Source organism: Sciurus vulgaris (genome assembly GCF_902686455.1).
Source record: "Sciurus vulgaris genome assembly, chromosome: 6".
NCBI classification, from domain to species: domain Eukaryota; kingdom Metazoa; phylum Chordata; class Mammalia; order Rodentia; family Sciuridae; genus Sciurus; species Sciurus vulgaris.
This window is the reverse complement of record NC_136466.1, coordinates 101889663-101908214: the sequence shown is the minus strand read 5'-3', so window position 1 is coordinate 101908214 and position 18552 is coordinate 101889663. Positions and strand designations below refer to the sequence as shown.

Here is an 18552-nt window from a genome sequence, read left to right as displayed (position 1 = left end):
CTGCATGGGTCCATCATGAATAAACATTTGCTAAACAAATGACTTAAAAATTACTGCTACATGCCAGACAAAGATACCAGGTTGGGTGCTGAAAAGATAAATAAAAAATACTTCCTACTTTCAAAACAGTAATACATGCATAAAAATCCATAATATGTGGTAGCTAACATGAGGGCTCAATATAGCTCCAGATAAACAAAGATCCAGGAAGAATGTAAAGGGAAAAAAGGGAACAGTGAATATTTCTTGTTCTATTTAAAAAAGTAAAACCAAGTAAAAAGACTTGAAAACGGACTATTGCAAAATTCAGGTGACCTGATAAGAATAGTTTCATATTTGGCAAATGAGCTTTTTGAGGGGTAGCATTTGATATTTAAAACAATTTTGTAATTTCCAGGCTTACAATAATTATCACAGATTTTGAACTCATGCATAACAAGTGAGTCTAGCAAGAAAAATGATTATAAAATTCATCTCTCTCTCTCTCTCTCTTTTGCCACAGCAGACATTAAAAAATTCTATGCACCCTTAAAATTACTCCACAAATAAGCATATTTCAAGATTATTTTTAAAAGCACTGATTGTCAACCTATGCCACGTGCAAATGATAAAAAGACTCTGGAATCAATGCTTTCTTCTATAAGCAAGTTATGTTAGGTGGGTATAACAAAAATGCTCCATTGCCTAGCAGTCACAGTTAAAGAGCTAATGCATCATTAAGTCAAGATACTATGGGACTACTGCATGTCAGTGACATGCTTTCTATGTCCTTTGAATTCCTCCTATTAAACTTTCAAAATCAGTATTAACACAAGTCATTGAAAAAGATGTAAGTTAATGCAGAAGCTCTCAGATCTGATACAGTCTGTGGCATCAACCTAATCGTAGCACCCATAAATCAACACCAAATGTAAATACTCCAGGGACATGGCTTCATAAGGAATTTCTGTTTTATCAATTTAGGTAAGCCAAAGACAAAGGCACATTTAAAATTGTGTGAATGTTATGATTTCAACATTCACCTAACCAATAGAAAATCTTGTAAGGCATTGGACCCTGGGTGGTGAAACAGTTTTAAGAATGTTACCTGTAACCATTGTGACTGGTCGTTGTGGCCAGAGGTCCAGGCATTCACTTTGCCTTGTTTGTCCAGACGAGCTTTCCTTGGTTCCCAAGTGAACATGTCCATGTTCAGTGTTCTGAAGATGCTGGAGGCAGTGATCTGATAGTCTTGTATGTGTCCTGATTTCATCCCCAAAGGCTCAGAACAACCTTAAAAAAAATGACAAGGGCTCCATGAGAAAAATTATTTGTCAGCCTGTAGCTTTTCTGCACTCATTTTAGAAGATTAAACATAATGCTATTCATTCCTCCAAAGAGAGAGCATCTAAATTCAAAAAAAGGGCTATAATCAGAAACAAATCTAGAACAAAATAGAAAAACAAGATAGCCAATTCAAGCTATTTTGTCTGAATATATTTTGGAAAAATTGAAAACAAGACAGACAATTCAAACTACTTTTCTGTGATAGATGATTTTGTAAAATGAAAACAATGCTGAAATGCTCTCTCCTGTCTCATTACTGGAAGCCTCATGACTGTTCCCCAGTTTTCAACAGTTTCATTGTGTCTTTAAAAATGGGACATTTTCTCATAAAGTATATTTGGTTTTCTTTTATTTGTTTTCATAATACTGCAAATGAAAATTCTCCCAGTACAAAGTCATTTTCACAAACTGTTATAGTGTTATATTCTAAGCTGGACAGCATTTTGTAGTCTAAGAAATATTTCCTAATTTTTATCACTGATTCTTACTGTACCAATATAGTTTCTTCCCCAAGACAGGAAACTGATATTTACTCACTGTATAGCTTTTGCAATATGGAATTTAAACTAGTAAATTAGACAACAAAAGAAGATAAGCAAATTCCAGCAAAAACCATTACTAGACGAATCTTTTTATAAATGCTAACATTTCAATCACACTAAATAAGTTTTACTGTTTGAATATTCTTGAAAGATTCTCAAATCTACCACATTTTCAAGACCGATATGGTACAAAATCTGCATTTGTCCACCAATAGAACATATATGCGTGTGTGTGTGTGTCTGTGTGTATAATAAAACGAAAAAGAACCAAAGTAACACCCATTCGTTCTGACCTGTCTCCATTTTATGCTTGCTTAAAATGTTTTCTTTTCAACCTCCTGAAGCTGTATCTATGTTGACAGTACAGGAGGACCTTCCCAAGTCCTTGACTATGACCCTGATGTAAATAAAATAACACTGAAATATATAATCAAAACACTTCTCTCAGGTAATCAAATAGCTGTCTCAATAGAGTCTTGCTGACATACATGTGCCTCAATTGTTCTTGTGTTTTTTTCCTATATAAACTGTACTTCCAAAATTCAGGTTGCTGGGAGTCTTTGAGGTGTTAGCCTGCTCCCAGTCACTGCTTACCTGGCATGCTCATTAAAGGACATTTTTTTCCCTTTCAATTTGGCTCAATATGTGTGGTGGATGTAATTCTCGTTCACTCTGTAACATTAGAGTCACTGAGTAAATATTAGTTTCTTGTCTTAGGGAAGAAACGACATTGGTACAGTGATGTTATATTGTACCAATATTACACACACACACACACACACACACACACATACACACACACACGTATACACAGACACACAATTTTCCAATCTCAAACTATGACTGTGACAAAATTTCATGTACAAAGTTTGTAATAGGAAGCACAATGTAATCATTTTTATCTAGTGACTGAGGCTTTCTTAAGTAAAATTGTTATATTTTAGCCAACATATTTACAAAATAAGTTTGATCAAAGAAGCAAAGATAAAAGAACTGACTTCTCCAATCCGGTACTTTCTTCTTATATGCTACTATTCCCCAACTTAGTGGATGTATGGTCTTGTACTTGTTATTTAGCCACTTTCAGTTTTGTCATCTGTAAAATGGTGATAGTAATATAATCTACCTCGAGAAGTGTTCTTAGAAATTAGTTAATAAATACGAAACTTATAAACATTGCTGGCACAGTTAAATTTAGTAAGGGTTGGCTATTTTTACTGTTTCCATAAAACTTATTCCAATAGAAAGCAATATTAAATCTCCAAATATCAGTTTATTTATGAGTACTAAAGAATATCCTGTGACTGACTGAAGTTGCTAAAAGTAAGCCATTTTAATTCTAGGCTTTGAGAGAGTGGTTTAGAATTCTTTATTGATAATTCTTAAGCACAATCAACTGCCTTCTGTCCTGGTCAATCTAGGTCACTTGTCTTTCTTAGACTCCTCCTTGTTCATCTTGACCTCCTTGTCTAGGGATGGCTTATCCTTTGCAAAAGACAAAAAGTAGCATGGAGTATTGTTGTCTTCACAGGAGTCTTGCTGAGGAGGCATATATCCTGAGCCCTATGACAAAGATAGCACTAAAACCTAAAAGCAAAATTTGAGTGGGAAAAATGTCACAATAGCTCTCAAGGATTTTAGAAAATTTTAATAGCCTTGGTGGCATGCTGTTTGTCTTTAGGCAGTTCCAAGGTAACGTGCACTGTCTGGTATAAAGATTTTGATGAGATTTCTATCCCCATCCTTCTGCCCCACCCATACTGCTTCCTAAGTCTTTGTAAAACTTTAGTTTGCCTAGACGCAAGGGAAAGGAAGATAGTTGGTTTTCCCCCTTTTATTATATAGCATAACAGTTGAGGGATTATGTAGAAAAGGAATGCCTTTGACTAGTTCTGCGTAGTCAAAAAATTCAATTCATACTCACTCTGTTGTCTAGTTCTTAGCCAGTAAGAAATGCTGAGTAATTATTCGCTTATATAATATGTGATTGAGATTTATTCCTCTAATTATGATTTGATCTATTTCATCCCAAACATATAAGTCATATCTCTTACATGGAATTTAAAAGATGTTCTTTTTAAGTGTCTTTTTAAGTGTCTACTGATCTTCTTGACAGGGTTAAAGGTCTCAAGACAATTTATTGCCAAGAAAAAAAAAAAAAAAAAGGGAGCTGTGAACTTCACAGCATTGTATTCAACTAAAGGAAATAGTTTGGATTTTTATGTGTATTTATTTCCAAGTGTTAGAGCTAACTTCTCTGCCATATACCTCCCATCACAAATCTCCCTTTTCTTTCATATGATTTTCATGCATATAAATTAACTCTTGACAGTACCTGAGCAAATTAAGTTGTTAACACAGAAACTGATTATTTGTACAGTGAAATGCTCTAGCTTTTAAAAACAACCAATGAGAGATATTATTTTCTGCATGCAAGTTCAAAATCAATTTGTGGGGTTTGGAGATAGAGTACTACTTCTTATTGAGAAAATAAAATCTGTAAAGTGTCAGGTGTAACCTCATGTCAAACTTGAAAGTAAAATATATTTACACCTTAGGGGTGTAACTGTGCCATGTATGAGAGACTGATCCTCATGAATCAGAAGACTGAAAAATTGGGGAAGGTGATGTTGAGCAACTAAAAACCACAGGGCTTACAGTGAACCTCATCATATTGAGGCTTCCCCTTGATTACTTTATGATGAATGGCTTAGGCAAGGGCCTCTGGTGATATAGTGACATGCAACACAAACACTGTACGGCAATGATTCAAAGATTTACTGACAGTCAATAAGCTGGCTGAAATTACCAAAATAAGAAAATAAATATGTTAGAATAATTAATGGCACTAAAACTATGTGTTGGTTGCTTCGTAAAATATGCCAATATTGAATATGAAATGTAATTCTTAAGATAGCTTCACTCATCTAGCCTATTCAACCTAATGTCTTTAAATGCAATGGGCTAATTAAAAATAGTTCACATTTTAATACTAATTTCATTTGTTTAAATATCATTCCTTAGCCTGGTATGTTGACACACTTGTAATCTGAACTGCCCAGAAGGCTGTGGCAGGAGGACTATGAGTTTGATATCATCCTGGGCAACTTAGAGAGATCCCATCTCAAGATAAAATAAAAACATTCCCATTTTAGGTATCACAAATAAGACTAGAAGGGAAATGGATATAAAGTAAGCACTTTAATACACCAAGCAAACCACACACTTGTCTCTTTCCAAGGACTTAATCTCCTATTTTCTCAAAAGGTATTGTTTTAAGTTGGTAAATATTTTTCCATATTTTTGAGGTTATGGTAAAAAGTGAACACACATGAACTTCCAGTTTTCTTCTCAGTTGCTTGAACAAAATAATCTGGCTCTACTGTGGCAAAGATAGGTAAAGTGTGAGGCCAGAAATATAAGAACAACCACTAAAAATATAACAGTGAAGTACCTGTAGAAGATTTTATATTTTGTTCAGAATCTATCTATAATGATCTCACCATTGTGAGATCTACACATTAAGTCTTCATTTTTATGTCTAGTATTGATGCTCCCAGAGGACAAGAATTACTTAACTCTGAGTCCTCTGATAGATTATTCTTGAGCTGGATAACCACTATTTGTACAATAATCAGGTTGCTAGCTAAGAATGATCCCAGAATGAATTTATAGTCGCAATCTTGGTATTGAAGTATTGTTCCCTAGGGAGGAATGATAAATTTACATGTTTCATAAAATCTAAAAGAAGAAAAAAGCACCAAGTTCTTACAGTAGATAGACAACGATAAAGCTTACTTTTCTGTACCATATGTCATAAACTTAACTGCAATTTATGAGGTCAGACAGATTCCATTTCACACTGAACTTCTGTCACAAGACATAAATCACAGATACTACCTAAAACAATGAGATACATCCAAACTTGACAAGTTTCCCATGAGGATTGTTTGTACTTTATTTGACCACTCAACAAAATACATTATTATTTCTACACTAATTCTGTAACACGCTTTTGTACTTGTTTATTTTATGCATAAGTCACAAACTGATTGAAACATGCCCTGGACATTTTGAAGCAGAAATTAATTTCCATGGGTGTTGTAAAGCTATAGGTTAGTAGCAGACTACATATAAACACACTCTGTATTTTCAGAAATAGATAATATGAGACTTACCAGATAATTCACAGCCAAGAAGTTCCATTCTCAGAGTGCAGTGCCTTCGACAAACTTGGGGATACAGTCTTACATACTGAGCTTTTATGGGGGGTGTGAACGAGTTAGCATAGGGTGTATTGTTATCAACATTTCCACGGAACACCTGGGGCAAAGACATAATACAGAATTTTGATTATTAAATGCAGTAGCTTCTTTACTTATTTTCATATACTGACTCTTACCTTATTACACATAATTCTTAAAAGATTATATTAAATAATTTTGGGCCTGGAGCATTTAAGAAGTACCTTACCATCAGCAGTGACTATAAGACCCATAGATAAAAACCTAATTAAAGCTATAAACTACTGAGGTCTATGGCATAATCTATACTTAGGATGTCTTATCAATATTAAGACCAACCCTTAGAGCTGGGAGACTACACCACTCTTTTTTGAGAAATGGCACCTTCAATCTTCAACTTAATCTGGGTCTGTCTGTTCATTTTGCAACTCAGTGCATTTTTTGGAGTAAAGACTAGTTTCCAATAGAGCTTCCTGATTACTTTGACTTTCTAATGCTATAATCACATTTATGATGTTTAGGGTTTGAGTGATCAAGATTACCATTATCAAAAGGTCCAGATCACTGGAAAGCAGACTGATAATTTCTTATGTGTATTCTCCAGTAAAAGTTACTTTCCTTTTAAAAATCAAGTACTAAAATATGTCATCTTTAATTCCTTTACATTTCACTTGTATTGTAATTTGATGTAAGCTGCTAAACAGAAAATCTTATTTAAATTCACTTGAGGCAGTAACTTAAATAAAACTTTCAAAAATTTTCTTAGATTTTAATCTAATGCATGATTTTAAAATGGGAAGATTACAGTTTCAGTATCTCTAAAATTAAAATTCTTGAGAAATAATGAATTTCAAAATTCTGAATATCATAATAAAAGCCAAAGGAGATATTGTATATCATATATTATATCGTATATTATATTATATTCATTATTTCCTGTAAAATATTTCATTCTGCTAAATAATAAATACATTTTTCCAATATGAAGTATATAAAGAAATACATCTTTTCTATCATTTGGTGCTTTTTGTTGTTTTTAAAGTAGTAGATTTGATCCACAGTTATTTGATTAAAGATGCATACTAGTCTGTAAAAGCAGTAATGATAAAATTGAAAGTTGACTTCTGAGAAAGTAAAAGTTTTGCAAACTTTGCAAGAAAGTATTGGTTGGACTACTAGCTAAAATCGGAGAACATCTTAAATGATGGCTATTGTAAATTTATGACTTAGAGAAACACCTACTCTCTTCAATCTATTAGCTCAATTGAAAGCAAAAATCACAAGAAACGTATTTACAACACAGGGCTTCCCCTGAAGGCTCAGTTGTGATGTGATCATCCATGATGGACAACGGCATTTTACTTTTTAAATTATGTGGGTTAAGAAATCGTCTTACCATGTCTTCATTGGAGCCTTTCACTTTGTACATTGTCCAAGTCTTTCCATCATTACTGTAGGCAATTTTGTAGGATTTTATGTACTCTGGGCTCCCAATCCTCTTGGCCCCTTGGGTAATCACACCAGTAACTCTCATTTTTCTTTGCAAATTTATCTGAAGAAACAAAACAGGCAACAATAATCTCATTGCTTTCAGGATAGCCATATTTTGGGAAAGGAACATTTTTATGTATCACTATAGATTTAGAATCATATGAAAAACTAATATTTGTCTTAAACTTTTTTTAGATAAACATAAAATAGGCACAATTTAAGTTTAATTTCAAAATCTCTTTCTATAATGGAATATAATACTTCTTAAAAAAAGTAACACAATTCTTGTGAATAGACTTTGAAAAAGTGCAATGTGCCCCACAAATAAAAGTATAGAAAGCTTGTGGTTGGTTCTAATATGCAGATGTGTTTTAGCAAAGTGAAAAATGGGGATATTCTCTTGTCAAAATATCAGTGTCATTACTACAAATGGGTCTCAACTGAATTAAGCTTCAAGAAATATTCATTTAAAATAAAACACGCAAATCTCACTAAGATCTTTGAGTACAAGAATAGGAAAAGGTAAAGGCAATAATGATGATGAAACTAGACCAAAATATCTTTGACTTCTGGATCTCTACGCTGTAATAACTGCTATGGGTTGTGCAAATTATCATAGGGGAAACATCAGTTTTCATCAAATAGCTGCTTTTCTCTTAATTTTATTTTATGGAAACTCTCTAATTGGCATTTTCTATTGATTCCAAATCAATTTATAGCAGTTTACTGCAGGAGTAATAGGCATCTAATAAAAATATTAGTATTCTTTTAATATTTAAATAAGGATTTCTGGGACATGTTATATAAAATTATTAAATAAAATAATACAATGCAAAATATTTTATTTATTTAAACATAAAATTTTGTTTCATTCACTTTAGAATGTCTTTATGATGTCTATAAAATGCAAACATAAAACTACTGTTTCAATATTCTTGATCAATTCTTATGAAGCACCAGTGTAAATCAGAAAAAGTTTCAGTGACTCACACTGTATTTTTTAGTTTTGTCTCTGCCCTTTTTACATTTTATTTTTTGCCTATGTAACCAGTATATATAATAAATAGAATGAAAATGTAAAAACAAATCCTGAGAAATTTTTGGTAGATGATGAAACAAAGTGATTCATACAGGAATTTTGTTTTTTTATTCAGCTTTCTTTTTTTTTTTAAATAAAGTTGTTTTTTTTTATTGTAAACAAATGGGATACATGTTGTTTGTCTGTTTTTACATGGGTTAAAGGCATACCATTTGTATAATCATAAATTTACATATGGTAATGTTGTTTGATTCATTCTGTTATTTTTTCCCTTCCCCCCCACCCCTCCCACCCTTCTTTTCCCTCTAAACAGTACTTTCTTCCTCCATTCTTGCCCCCCTCCCTAACCCTAACCCTAACCCTAGCACTAACTCCTCCCACCCTCCCCCTTATGTGTCATCATCCACTTATCAGCGAGATCATTCGTCCTATAGTTTTTTGAGATTGACTTATCTCACTTAGCATGATGGTCTCCAATTTCATCCATTTGCCTGCAAATGTCATAATTTTATCGTTCTTTATGGCAGAGTAATATTCCATTCTATATATATACCACAGTTTCTTTATCCACTCATCAATTGAAGGACATCTAGGTTGGTTCCACAATCTGGTTATTGTGAATTGAGCAGCTATGAACATTGATGTGGCTGTATCTCTGTAAGATTCCATCTCACCCCAATTAGAATGGTGATTATCAGAAATACAAGCAACAGGTGTTGGCGAGGATGTGGGGAGAAAGGTACACTCATACATTGCTGGTGGGGCTGCAAATTAGTGCAGCCACTCTGGAAAGCAGTGTGGAGATTCCTTAGAAAACTTGGAATGGAACCACCATTTGACCCACCTATCCCACTCCTTGGTCTATACCCAAAGGACTTTACTCAGCTTTCTGAAGGTGATTTTACCCCTACTACTTCATATATAGGGTTTTTAAAATTAGATTCTAAGCCATGTGTTTAAGATAGGTATACACTATCCAATTCATGTAATTCTTCTAAAATTATTTTAGATCTGGCATGCATTTGGGCCATTCTTTGAATAATACCTCTCCAAAGAAGACAGAAATTATGCCTGAAAAGCTAAAACATATCACCTGAGGCCTAGTTTCTGCCCTTTAGAATCTTACAAATCCAATTATAGGGTTAGATAATGAATATAAGAAGTATTAATGCAACTTACATCAGTACTTCCTAAATAACCCTTATTGTCACACTTTATTTTTGAATAAATAATTCAGAGACTACTTCCCCCCCCCCCCCCAAAAAAAAAAAATAAGATAATCCTTAGATTCATGTAAGTGACCAAGGTTTTCCACTCCAGGATGGGACTTTGAGAATCAGTATGTGAAATGGTAGAGAATGTGCATAATGAGACCTATCTCTCTCTAATACTGTTTCTGAGTGTTCCAATGCCCCATCTTCTCCTTCTGGATGTCATGAGAGCCTTCCCCAACTGCTGTTCACAAGACAGTTCTCATTCTACTCTTGAACAAAGCCTAGGTATGATGAGTTAAGAGTTCCGAGCTAGGTAGTCCCAGCCCTTTCACTGCTGGAGATGAGTTTAACCCTGTCACTCTTTCAACACAGATCATATAAACAACCTTTTAAAATAGAAATTTCATATTAAAAATTCTGATCTTTGTCCCTTTTTTTCCTCCACTAGTGCTGCATGCATCTACTCAGATACTCAGGTTTGATTTTCTCATTTCAATGTTCATCTATCAAAACAGTTACAGACATAAATATATTTTAAGTCCCATTAGCTTTTTGGAAGCTCAAAAAAGAACATATTCTTCACGAATATATATTTTTATTTAATATTTATCTACCATTATCTCAGCTCTCTTAATAGCTGACTTTGGAGTTTTAGGTGTGAAATTATAGCACATTGCTATGGAAGAGCAACATTCTTTCAGTGTCTTGTGTGTGTTGTTATTTTTCTTTTTAATCTGAGATGTTTCAGAGTCTAAACCTTCCCAATAAGTATAACACAAGCAGTAGGTACTCTGAATCACATTTACTCTTGTTTTGGAAGCCAAGTTCCACATTTTGCATTGCTGAACATTCCTTTTTCAATTATCTTTTATCTCATTTCAATTATCTTGTTTATACCTCTTGTAGACAGCCAAATTATCTTTGCTAGATTTGGGCTGATTAGCTATACACTAATTTTCTAAAGCTCAGATTGTAAAAATATAACAGAATAAAAAATCAAAATTTGATTTCCTGTTTTTCTCTTTGTCATTAGAAACTATGTTTTAAAAGTCTAATACTTAGAAGTACCAAATATACATTTTAGGAACATAGAAACTCCAGGTAGTAAAGTATTACCCAAATTGACTTGTCTCTACTTTAAGTATTTGTAATTAAATATCAGCACAGCACTGTTTTCATTAAACACAAAATAAAAACAAAAAAAGTATGATTTACAAAATATAGATTCTGGGATCACTAAGTTTTAGTAATTACTAGGTTTCAGACTATTGACATCTCATGCATTTAGCACCAGTAAGCCTGAATAATAAGAAATTTAATATAAAGGGGATAAAATTTCACCTTCATAATGATACTCAAGTTAATGTCAGAAATCTAAGTTGCTATAAAAAAATAAGCTAGGCCTTGGAGGAAGGTTATAACATGATTTTAGAAACATCCTTACTTCAAACACCTTCTGTAAGTGATCTCCTTTCATTATCCAACATTATTTTTGATTCCTTACAAAATAACAATGACTAAAGATAATCTCAGGTTTAGTCTACTTAAATAAAACATATTAGACATTTTGCTAAAAGTTCACTGGAAATTACATTGGAAATTCTTAAATTATTCTGTGAACTTGATGGAATCTTGGATATAAAATAAAATATTTTCATTTGCCTATCTGATTTCATAGATATTATTGTTCTACTGGATGGTAGGTACACTATGTAACCTTAAAAAATGCATCCTAAGATATTCTATTTTATGTCCCCTCATGAATATGAATACGAAGAGGAATCATCTAGATCTAGCAGTGCTAGGGCGGAGCAGAAACCGAAAGAACTGGGCATTTCAGTCTTGGTTTTGTCACTGCCTACCCAAGTAATCTTGGTCAATTTGCCTATACTCTTGAAGTTTAATTTCCCTACTCATAAAGAAGGTTTTAATAGAATTATTGTATGTGAACATTACATGATATACACACGGAAAAATTTAACAGTATCCACCTTCCCCAAAACTCTTAGAATATTTTATTTTTGGTTTGATTTTCAACTTTTTTTTTTTTTTTTTTTAACCAAGCATTGAACCCGGGGGTGCTTTACCATTGAGTCACATTCCCAACCCTTTTTTATTTAATATTTTTTATTTTGAGACAAAGTCTCATTAAGTTTCTGAGGTTGGCTTTGAATTTATGATCCTCCTGCTTCAGCCTTCAGAGTCCCTGATTTGTTGTTTATAGTGAAAAGAAATATTCCCTTTATGTCTTTTGATCTTAGTCACTTAATATTAGAGAATCTGGATCTGGAGAGGTTTAGCCATAAGGGTTCATAATCATAATAATAATATGAATAGAACTTTGTAAAAAACTTCCAGAGCTACATACTGATATGGTATTTAGGGCTACAGTAATCAAGTGTGTATATAAATCTAACCATTAACTTCAAAATAGTTTAAAGGAGGCAAAACTAATGGGTTCATGACCAAATAGCAAATAGCATGGCCAGTATGCCCTCTCCCATGAATTCTAGCACTGAGGACACTCCAATAAAAGAAGTTGCTGAGAAGACTTTGGGCATTATTGAATTGTACCACACACACCTATATGCATACATCAAAATTATGAGAAATCTTCATGTAACAGGGGCTTTGTAGATCCCAGTGTATGTCAGTGTATTTGGAGCATTAGAAGGGCACTCTAAGGGTTGATCACAAAAATTAGACTTGAGAACTTCCTAGACTCACTAGTTCTCATTCTCATTTTGCCTGCCTGGGCTGTACTCAGTTCCAGGCAATCAGTACAAAAAGTAGTGGTAAAATGTGGAGCCAGGCTGAAATGGGAGCCTGTAGTCACCAGGAGACACACTGGTTCTACCTTCTGCATCCCACATGGACCTCCCACTTGGACCTGGGAGGTAAAACAGTGATAGAGGTTCTTGTACCAGCAGTGTTTTGCAAGGAGGACAGAGAATAGGACTGCCCATAGATTCTAGTTCTGCTATGGGTACCCTCCATACCAAACCATCCACCTGGAGTAGTTGAAGCTAAGGCATGAGTTTTATCCTCCCCTCCAGTATACCACTAGCCAAGACATCAATATCAAACTCTTTGAGAAAGGCAAGAGCCATGATCAAAAAGGGGGAAAAAAAAAAAAAAGAGTACACAAAACTAAAACTAGGAAAGCCCAATTTAATAGATCTGAGAGGTTAACACCTTAAAACAACAAACAACAATAATAAATCCTTAAAAAGATGAAAAACAATTTGAAACATAAGAGAAGAACAATTATATAAGTGAGAACCAACTGAAGATATTAAGTATGAAAAATATGATTGTTTACATAAAGCTTCCTATGGGGTAGTTTTAACAGCAAAAAACCAAAAAGACACAGTTGGAGAACAAACCAGTGAGCAGCAAGACAGTGAACAAGACCTTTTCCAGAAAGCAAGAGGATGGATGCCGAGATTGTTCATGCTGGCAGATGATAGAACAATTTACATCAGGAGTTAAAAGCTCTGCAATGTTGCTTAATACAGATCAATGTATAATCTTTGCCAGCAACTAAAAACTGGCAAAACAGTACAAATAATTAAAATAGTGTGATACTGACACATGTAGAGACACATAAGCAGAATAGAAAATCAATAAACAGATCCTAATAGGTAAGAAAATTTTATATATAAATCAGTGTAGAAAAGAAAGAGTATTAAATAACTGGGATGGGAGAAATAGGCAGACATCTTAAATAACATTTAGATAATATCAGATTCCCTCATCCCAGAATAAATTCCTGGTAAATTGAACACTTAGATAAAAAAAAAATGAGAATAAAGAAACCACAAAATTATCAGAGGAGATGATGGGATTTTAAATCTCTGAGGTGAAAATGGTTTTCTATTCATGACACAAGATTTAAAAATGTTATTATATTAAACTAAAAATTACTTCAAGATAAAAGCTAAATAAGGTCAATATACAAATGATAAATGGGAATTCATCTTTCACAAATCATATCTTAGCAAAGAGTTGATTAATCAAAGAAATTAGTAACTTTATATTTCAATAGATGAAACAAAAATAACTCAATAAGGTAATGGGCAAAGTATTTCATTAGGTTACATTAAATGAAATACACATAAACATGAAAAATATCACAATTTAATTCATAACATAAATTTAATCTATTGAATCTGATTTATGATAAAATATTATAATTCACCTATGCAAAGCAAAAATCAGAAAGTTTTATTACACAATGTTAGCAAGAATATAGATAAACAAGTACACTTAATGCATTTCTGTGATAGTATAAATTAAACAGTCATTATGAAGTACATTTGGGTATATGAAGCAAAACAAAAAGCATGCATTCTCTTTAACTCTGCAACTCTATTCTAGGAATGTAATCTACAAGTATAATCACATTTACCTAAATGGTACAGGTTTGCAGTTGGTCCCTGCAGCACTACATAGAACAAAATTTAAAACAATTTACAATGTTTATCAACAGAGATGTAAGTCATTGTGATATGGACAAGTCCAGAAAATGGGATATGATTCAGTTGTAAAACAGAAGAACAAGAACAATGCAGAGAGTGTGAGGAAGGGATAGGAGAAAGAGACCGAGACCCTAGCACATTGATAAGAAAAGAACAGTGGGACTTCAACACAAGACAGCGTTTCATACACTTCCTGAAAATTGAAATAATTAGATGCTCTGCTTGACCAAGAATATCACAGGTCAAGTTTATAGAGAAACTACCTGGGGGAAGGTATTTGCAATATCAAAAATTGGCATGGGCTTATTATTAAGGAAACCGTTCCTCTCGAACTTCTATTTTCCTTCTGAAAAATTATTGAAAGTTTCCAGAGCAAATATGCATACATACATGCCTTGAAAGATATTTATCATAGGTATTATATGTTCACAAAATATATAAAAAAGTTTCCTGTATTAGAAATTAATACTACTAAATTTTAGAAATATTTATTAATCCATTTAAAATAATAAACTAATTACAAGTTATTATATACACCAAATTTCTATAAAATTATATTGTTTGAAACCATAAAGTTACTGAGAAGGAAGGGCTATTTTTATGTTTCTGCATATCTCTTTTATATATGGTTTGAGAGAAGATGGGTTTTTATATTTAATTCTCCAATCTACTGCAATACACTTTCCGGCTGAAAAGAATCCAACTTTACACAGATTGGTAGCTGGAAAAGTACGAGATGTCTTAAGAATCTTTAATAATCTTTCTAGATAACTCTGGAGATTCATTAGTATCATACAAAAACTTGAAAATTATATTTCTTAAATTTTAATGAACTTTAAAAATTTTAGTTACTGTGTAAAATCCAAAATCTATAGAAAAATTTTTCTTATTCATTGTGTCAAAATCCACTGATGCATCTTACATGTTTAAAAGGATCTTTTCCCATGTATGGTTTTGTAACATTCTGTGTTGGTCATTTGGAAGATGATGGCTCACTGAGCTATGTAGCTTCCTGTATGATGACACCTTTCATCATATAATATAAAATCACATTAATTAATATCACTATCAATTACATTGAAAAAGTTTTTATTTATTGGAAGCTCTCAAACTCATTGGTTGTTATAAGTTTTTTGAAATTGGAATTTTCACTTGAAATTCATCACACAACAAACAGAGTCATGTATTTTTTAAGATGTGGCAAGATTACTTCCATTTCAAGAAAAGTTTTGACTAATATCCATATATGAATAAGTACGGTTTGTCATTTATTCTTTGAAATAAACAGGATGCTGTAAAAAGTGGAGGGAGTGCTCATGGTGAAATTCACACAATGTGGCAATAGCTTTTTCTGAAGATGATCATCACACACTCAGCAGAAGTGATTTTGCATAATTCCCATTTCATCACACAGAATATGAAAGACCTAATAAGGACTGGCATTTAATAACATTAGCTATCAACATTAGCTAACATTAGTTTCATCAAGGGCATTCTTAAACAAATTGGGTATTCTTTTCTTCACTCCCACATGGGCGAGACAGACACGATTCAATAACTACTACAGTTTGGTACCACTGTTATGATACTAAGGCATGAGCAGTTTTATTCATCATTGCTGGTGGCATCAGTACAAATGTTAGCACAGTGAAAATGACAAAAACAAGTCTTAGAAATATTATGGAAAGAGCAGTGATTTGTGAACCTCTTGAAGGTTTTGGGACCCCACCCCCCTACTTCTGTACATGCAGTTTTAGTTGAGAAGTACTGATGTGAAATGTCAAAGAGTTATTCTTTGGCAAATTATTCACACACACACACACACACACACACACACACACACACGCTTATACATACACCCAAGATCTGAGAAAATCAATTTTAAAAATGGAGTAAAAACAAGATACTAAAATAAAATTCAGAGAAAATAAAATGGCAATTGCTAAACCTATATTATTATTTAAAGAAATACAAATTATAAGAAGATAGCAATTTAGAGTCAATAGAATGGCAAAACAAAATATCAGACAATAACAAGTATTGGTAAAATATTCTGCCACTGATGGTGGGAGTATAAAGTGGTGTAGTCACTCCCATCTGTTAGATGTTAACAAAATTAACCAACCTTATTTTTGGGCATTTCTTCCTGAAATTTTTTTTTTGCAAAAATGTTCACAGATAAATGCATATACATAATTATTGTAAAATATTTTTATGTTAGCAAGGAGGAACAGAATAAGTCAATATCCCTGGATGAAGAGAGAATTAAAACATAAAATGAATTTGTGTGTGTGGCATTTGTGTTTGTGTGTGTGTGTGTGTGTGTGTGTATGAGCTCTTGCACAAACACCAATACTCTCTAAAGACCTAAAATGTTGACCTAAACTCACACATGGATATGGAAAAAACACAAAAATATGTGGAAAAGTCCAGAATGAAATGCACACAATGCCACATGTGTAAATTTTAAAACATATTAAAATATAAAATCGTATACTTTCCAAACATTTGCTAGTCCTAAACATATGGAAAGTGAAATGAAAGGTCACTTGTCTACTCTACTGGACTGGTTTCCTATAAAGGTAAGAGGAATGGGAAGAAAGATGGTGTAAGTAACAATTTCATATTAAATGGGAAGTTATCTTGCTCAGACTGATAATTATAATGTCCCTTGAAATAAAGAGTTGCATCTTCAGGTCAGTGCTGTCACATGATATGCTAAGGGCTGGTGGGAAGAAGTCTTTAGTTCCTTCCATTTATAACTCTATTCTTAAGGCAAATGACTTAATATGTCCCTCTGATGCAGGTATAGGTACCTACCTACAAAGTATTTCTAAGGCTGTTCACTGGTATCAGATATAATATGTAAGCATTTCAAACATACTTATATACTAACATATTTAAAATTATTCATGATCATAATTTAGAAAAAAAGTGAAATAAGTAACTATCTTTAAGAATAGTTCTGTTTTCCTCTACCTCAATGTTGTTGCTGGAAGTTGGGATATACTTAGTGCATTTGAGTGTATGTCTGACAGGTAGTTGGTGTGACTACATAAATAATCCCAATAGCTATGTGTGGAGCTACACACCTGTAATCACAGGTACTTGGGATGCAGAGGCAAGAGGATTGCAAACTCAAAGTCAGCCAGGGCAATTTAGCAAGATGCTGTGTCAAAATTGGAAACAAATACTAAGGGCTGGGGTGGTTGCTCAGTGGTAAAGCACCTGGGTTCATTTCCTATTGCTGAAATAAATAAATGAATAAATAAATAACCAAACAAAATGTAATTAGAAATTGTGTGTAAAATGAAAATACTTTTTAATATTATGTGGAAAAAGATTTTTATATTCAAGTTTTTAAAACTTTTAATACTTAGGAATAAAAGGACAAGTATTTCTTTTTCAAGGAACTTCAGGAATCACTGTCAATTGAAGACCAATTAGAAAGAAAAAGAAATGCTTGATTCACAACTTATTCTTCGGAGTAAAATCAAGTTATAATCAAACACTCAGGGTCACTTGCTTCTTTACTTCATAAAAAGTATTTTATGAGTTACTATTTTAAAAGATGTGCATTCAGATAGACTGTTACATTAAAGCATTATGCAATTATACAGTATTTCTAGAATAATTGTAACTTCATAGCAACCATTATGTATATAACTATATTTTCATAATATGTACAAAAGGCAGGCAATTTATTTAAATCGACTACTGAATGCCAGGAAATAGAAATCTTTTTAAAATATTATGTGTTTCTTTTTTAAGTTTGAGATTGTGTATTACTCCATAAATAGTAAAGTATCAGGTAAAAATAAAGTAATAAAATAATCTTCAAGACAGGATGAGTTTTGATACATGTTCCATCATTAGAACAACCAAAATTATAACATGAGGCAATTTGCTATTACTGTAAGATGTACACATGCTGATGCTTAACCTAAAAAAAAGTGCATTGCAAAAGGATAGAAAAGATCAAACTATAAACTACCTTTATATCAGAAAATGAATATTACACTTGTACATCAGATCTGCTTTCTATTGAGTTAAAATATTGTTTTTATATGATTGTTTTTAAAAATGAGATAATTAAAGCATTTAAAATTATAAATTGCTATCATTCATGATACTTCCGTCTTGACATAGAAAAAATACACAATCCACAACACACACACACACACACAAACACACACACACACACACACGCACACA

At 32.8% G+C, this 18552-nt stretch overlaps 1 protein-coding gene across 2 annotated transcripts in view; it reads right to left on the bottom strand.

Annotated features, from left to right (window-relative positions):
* Positions 1-18552, bottom strand: part of EDIL3 (EGF like repeats and discoidin domains 3) — a 416261-nt gene that overhangs the window by 109263 nt on the left and 288446 nt on the right. For both annotated transcript variants that reach the window (XM_079143471.1, XM_079143470.1), the window contains 3 exons: positions 7509-7664; positions 6047-6191; positions 1088-1272 (listed from right to left, as the gene is read on the bottom strand). In XM_079143471.1, the coding sequence (XP_078999597.1) occupies positions 1088-1272; positions 6047-6191; positions 7509-7664 (486 nt within the window). The remainder of the gene's footprint in view (positions 1-1087; positions 1273-6046; positions 6192-7508; positions 7665-18552) is intronic.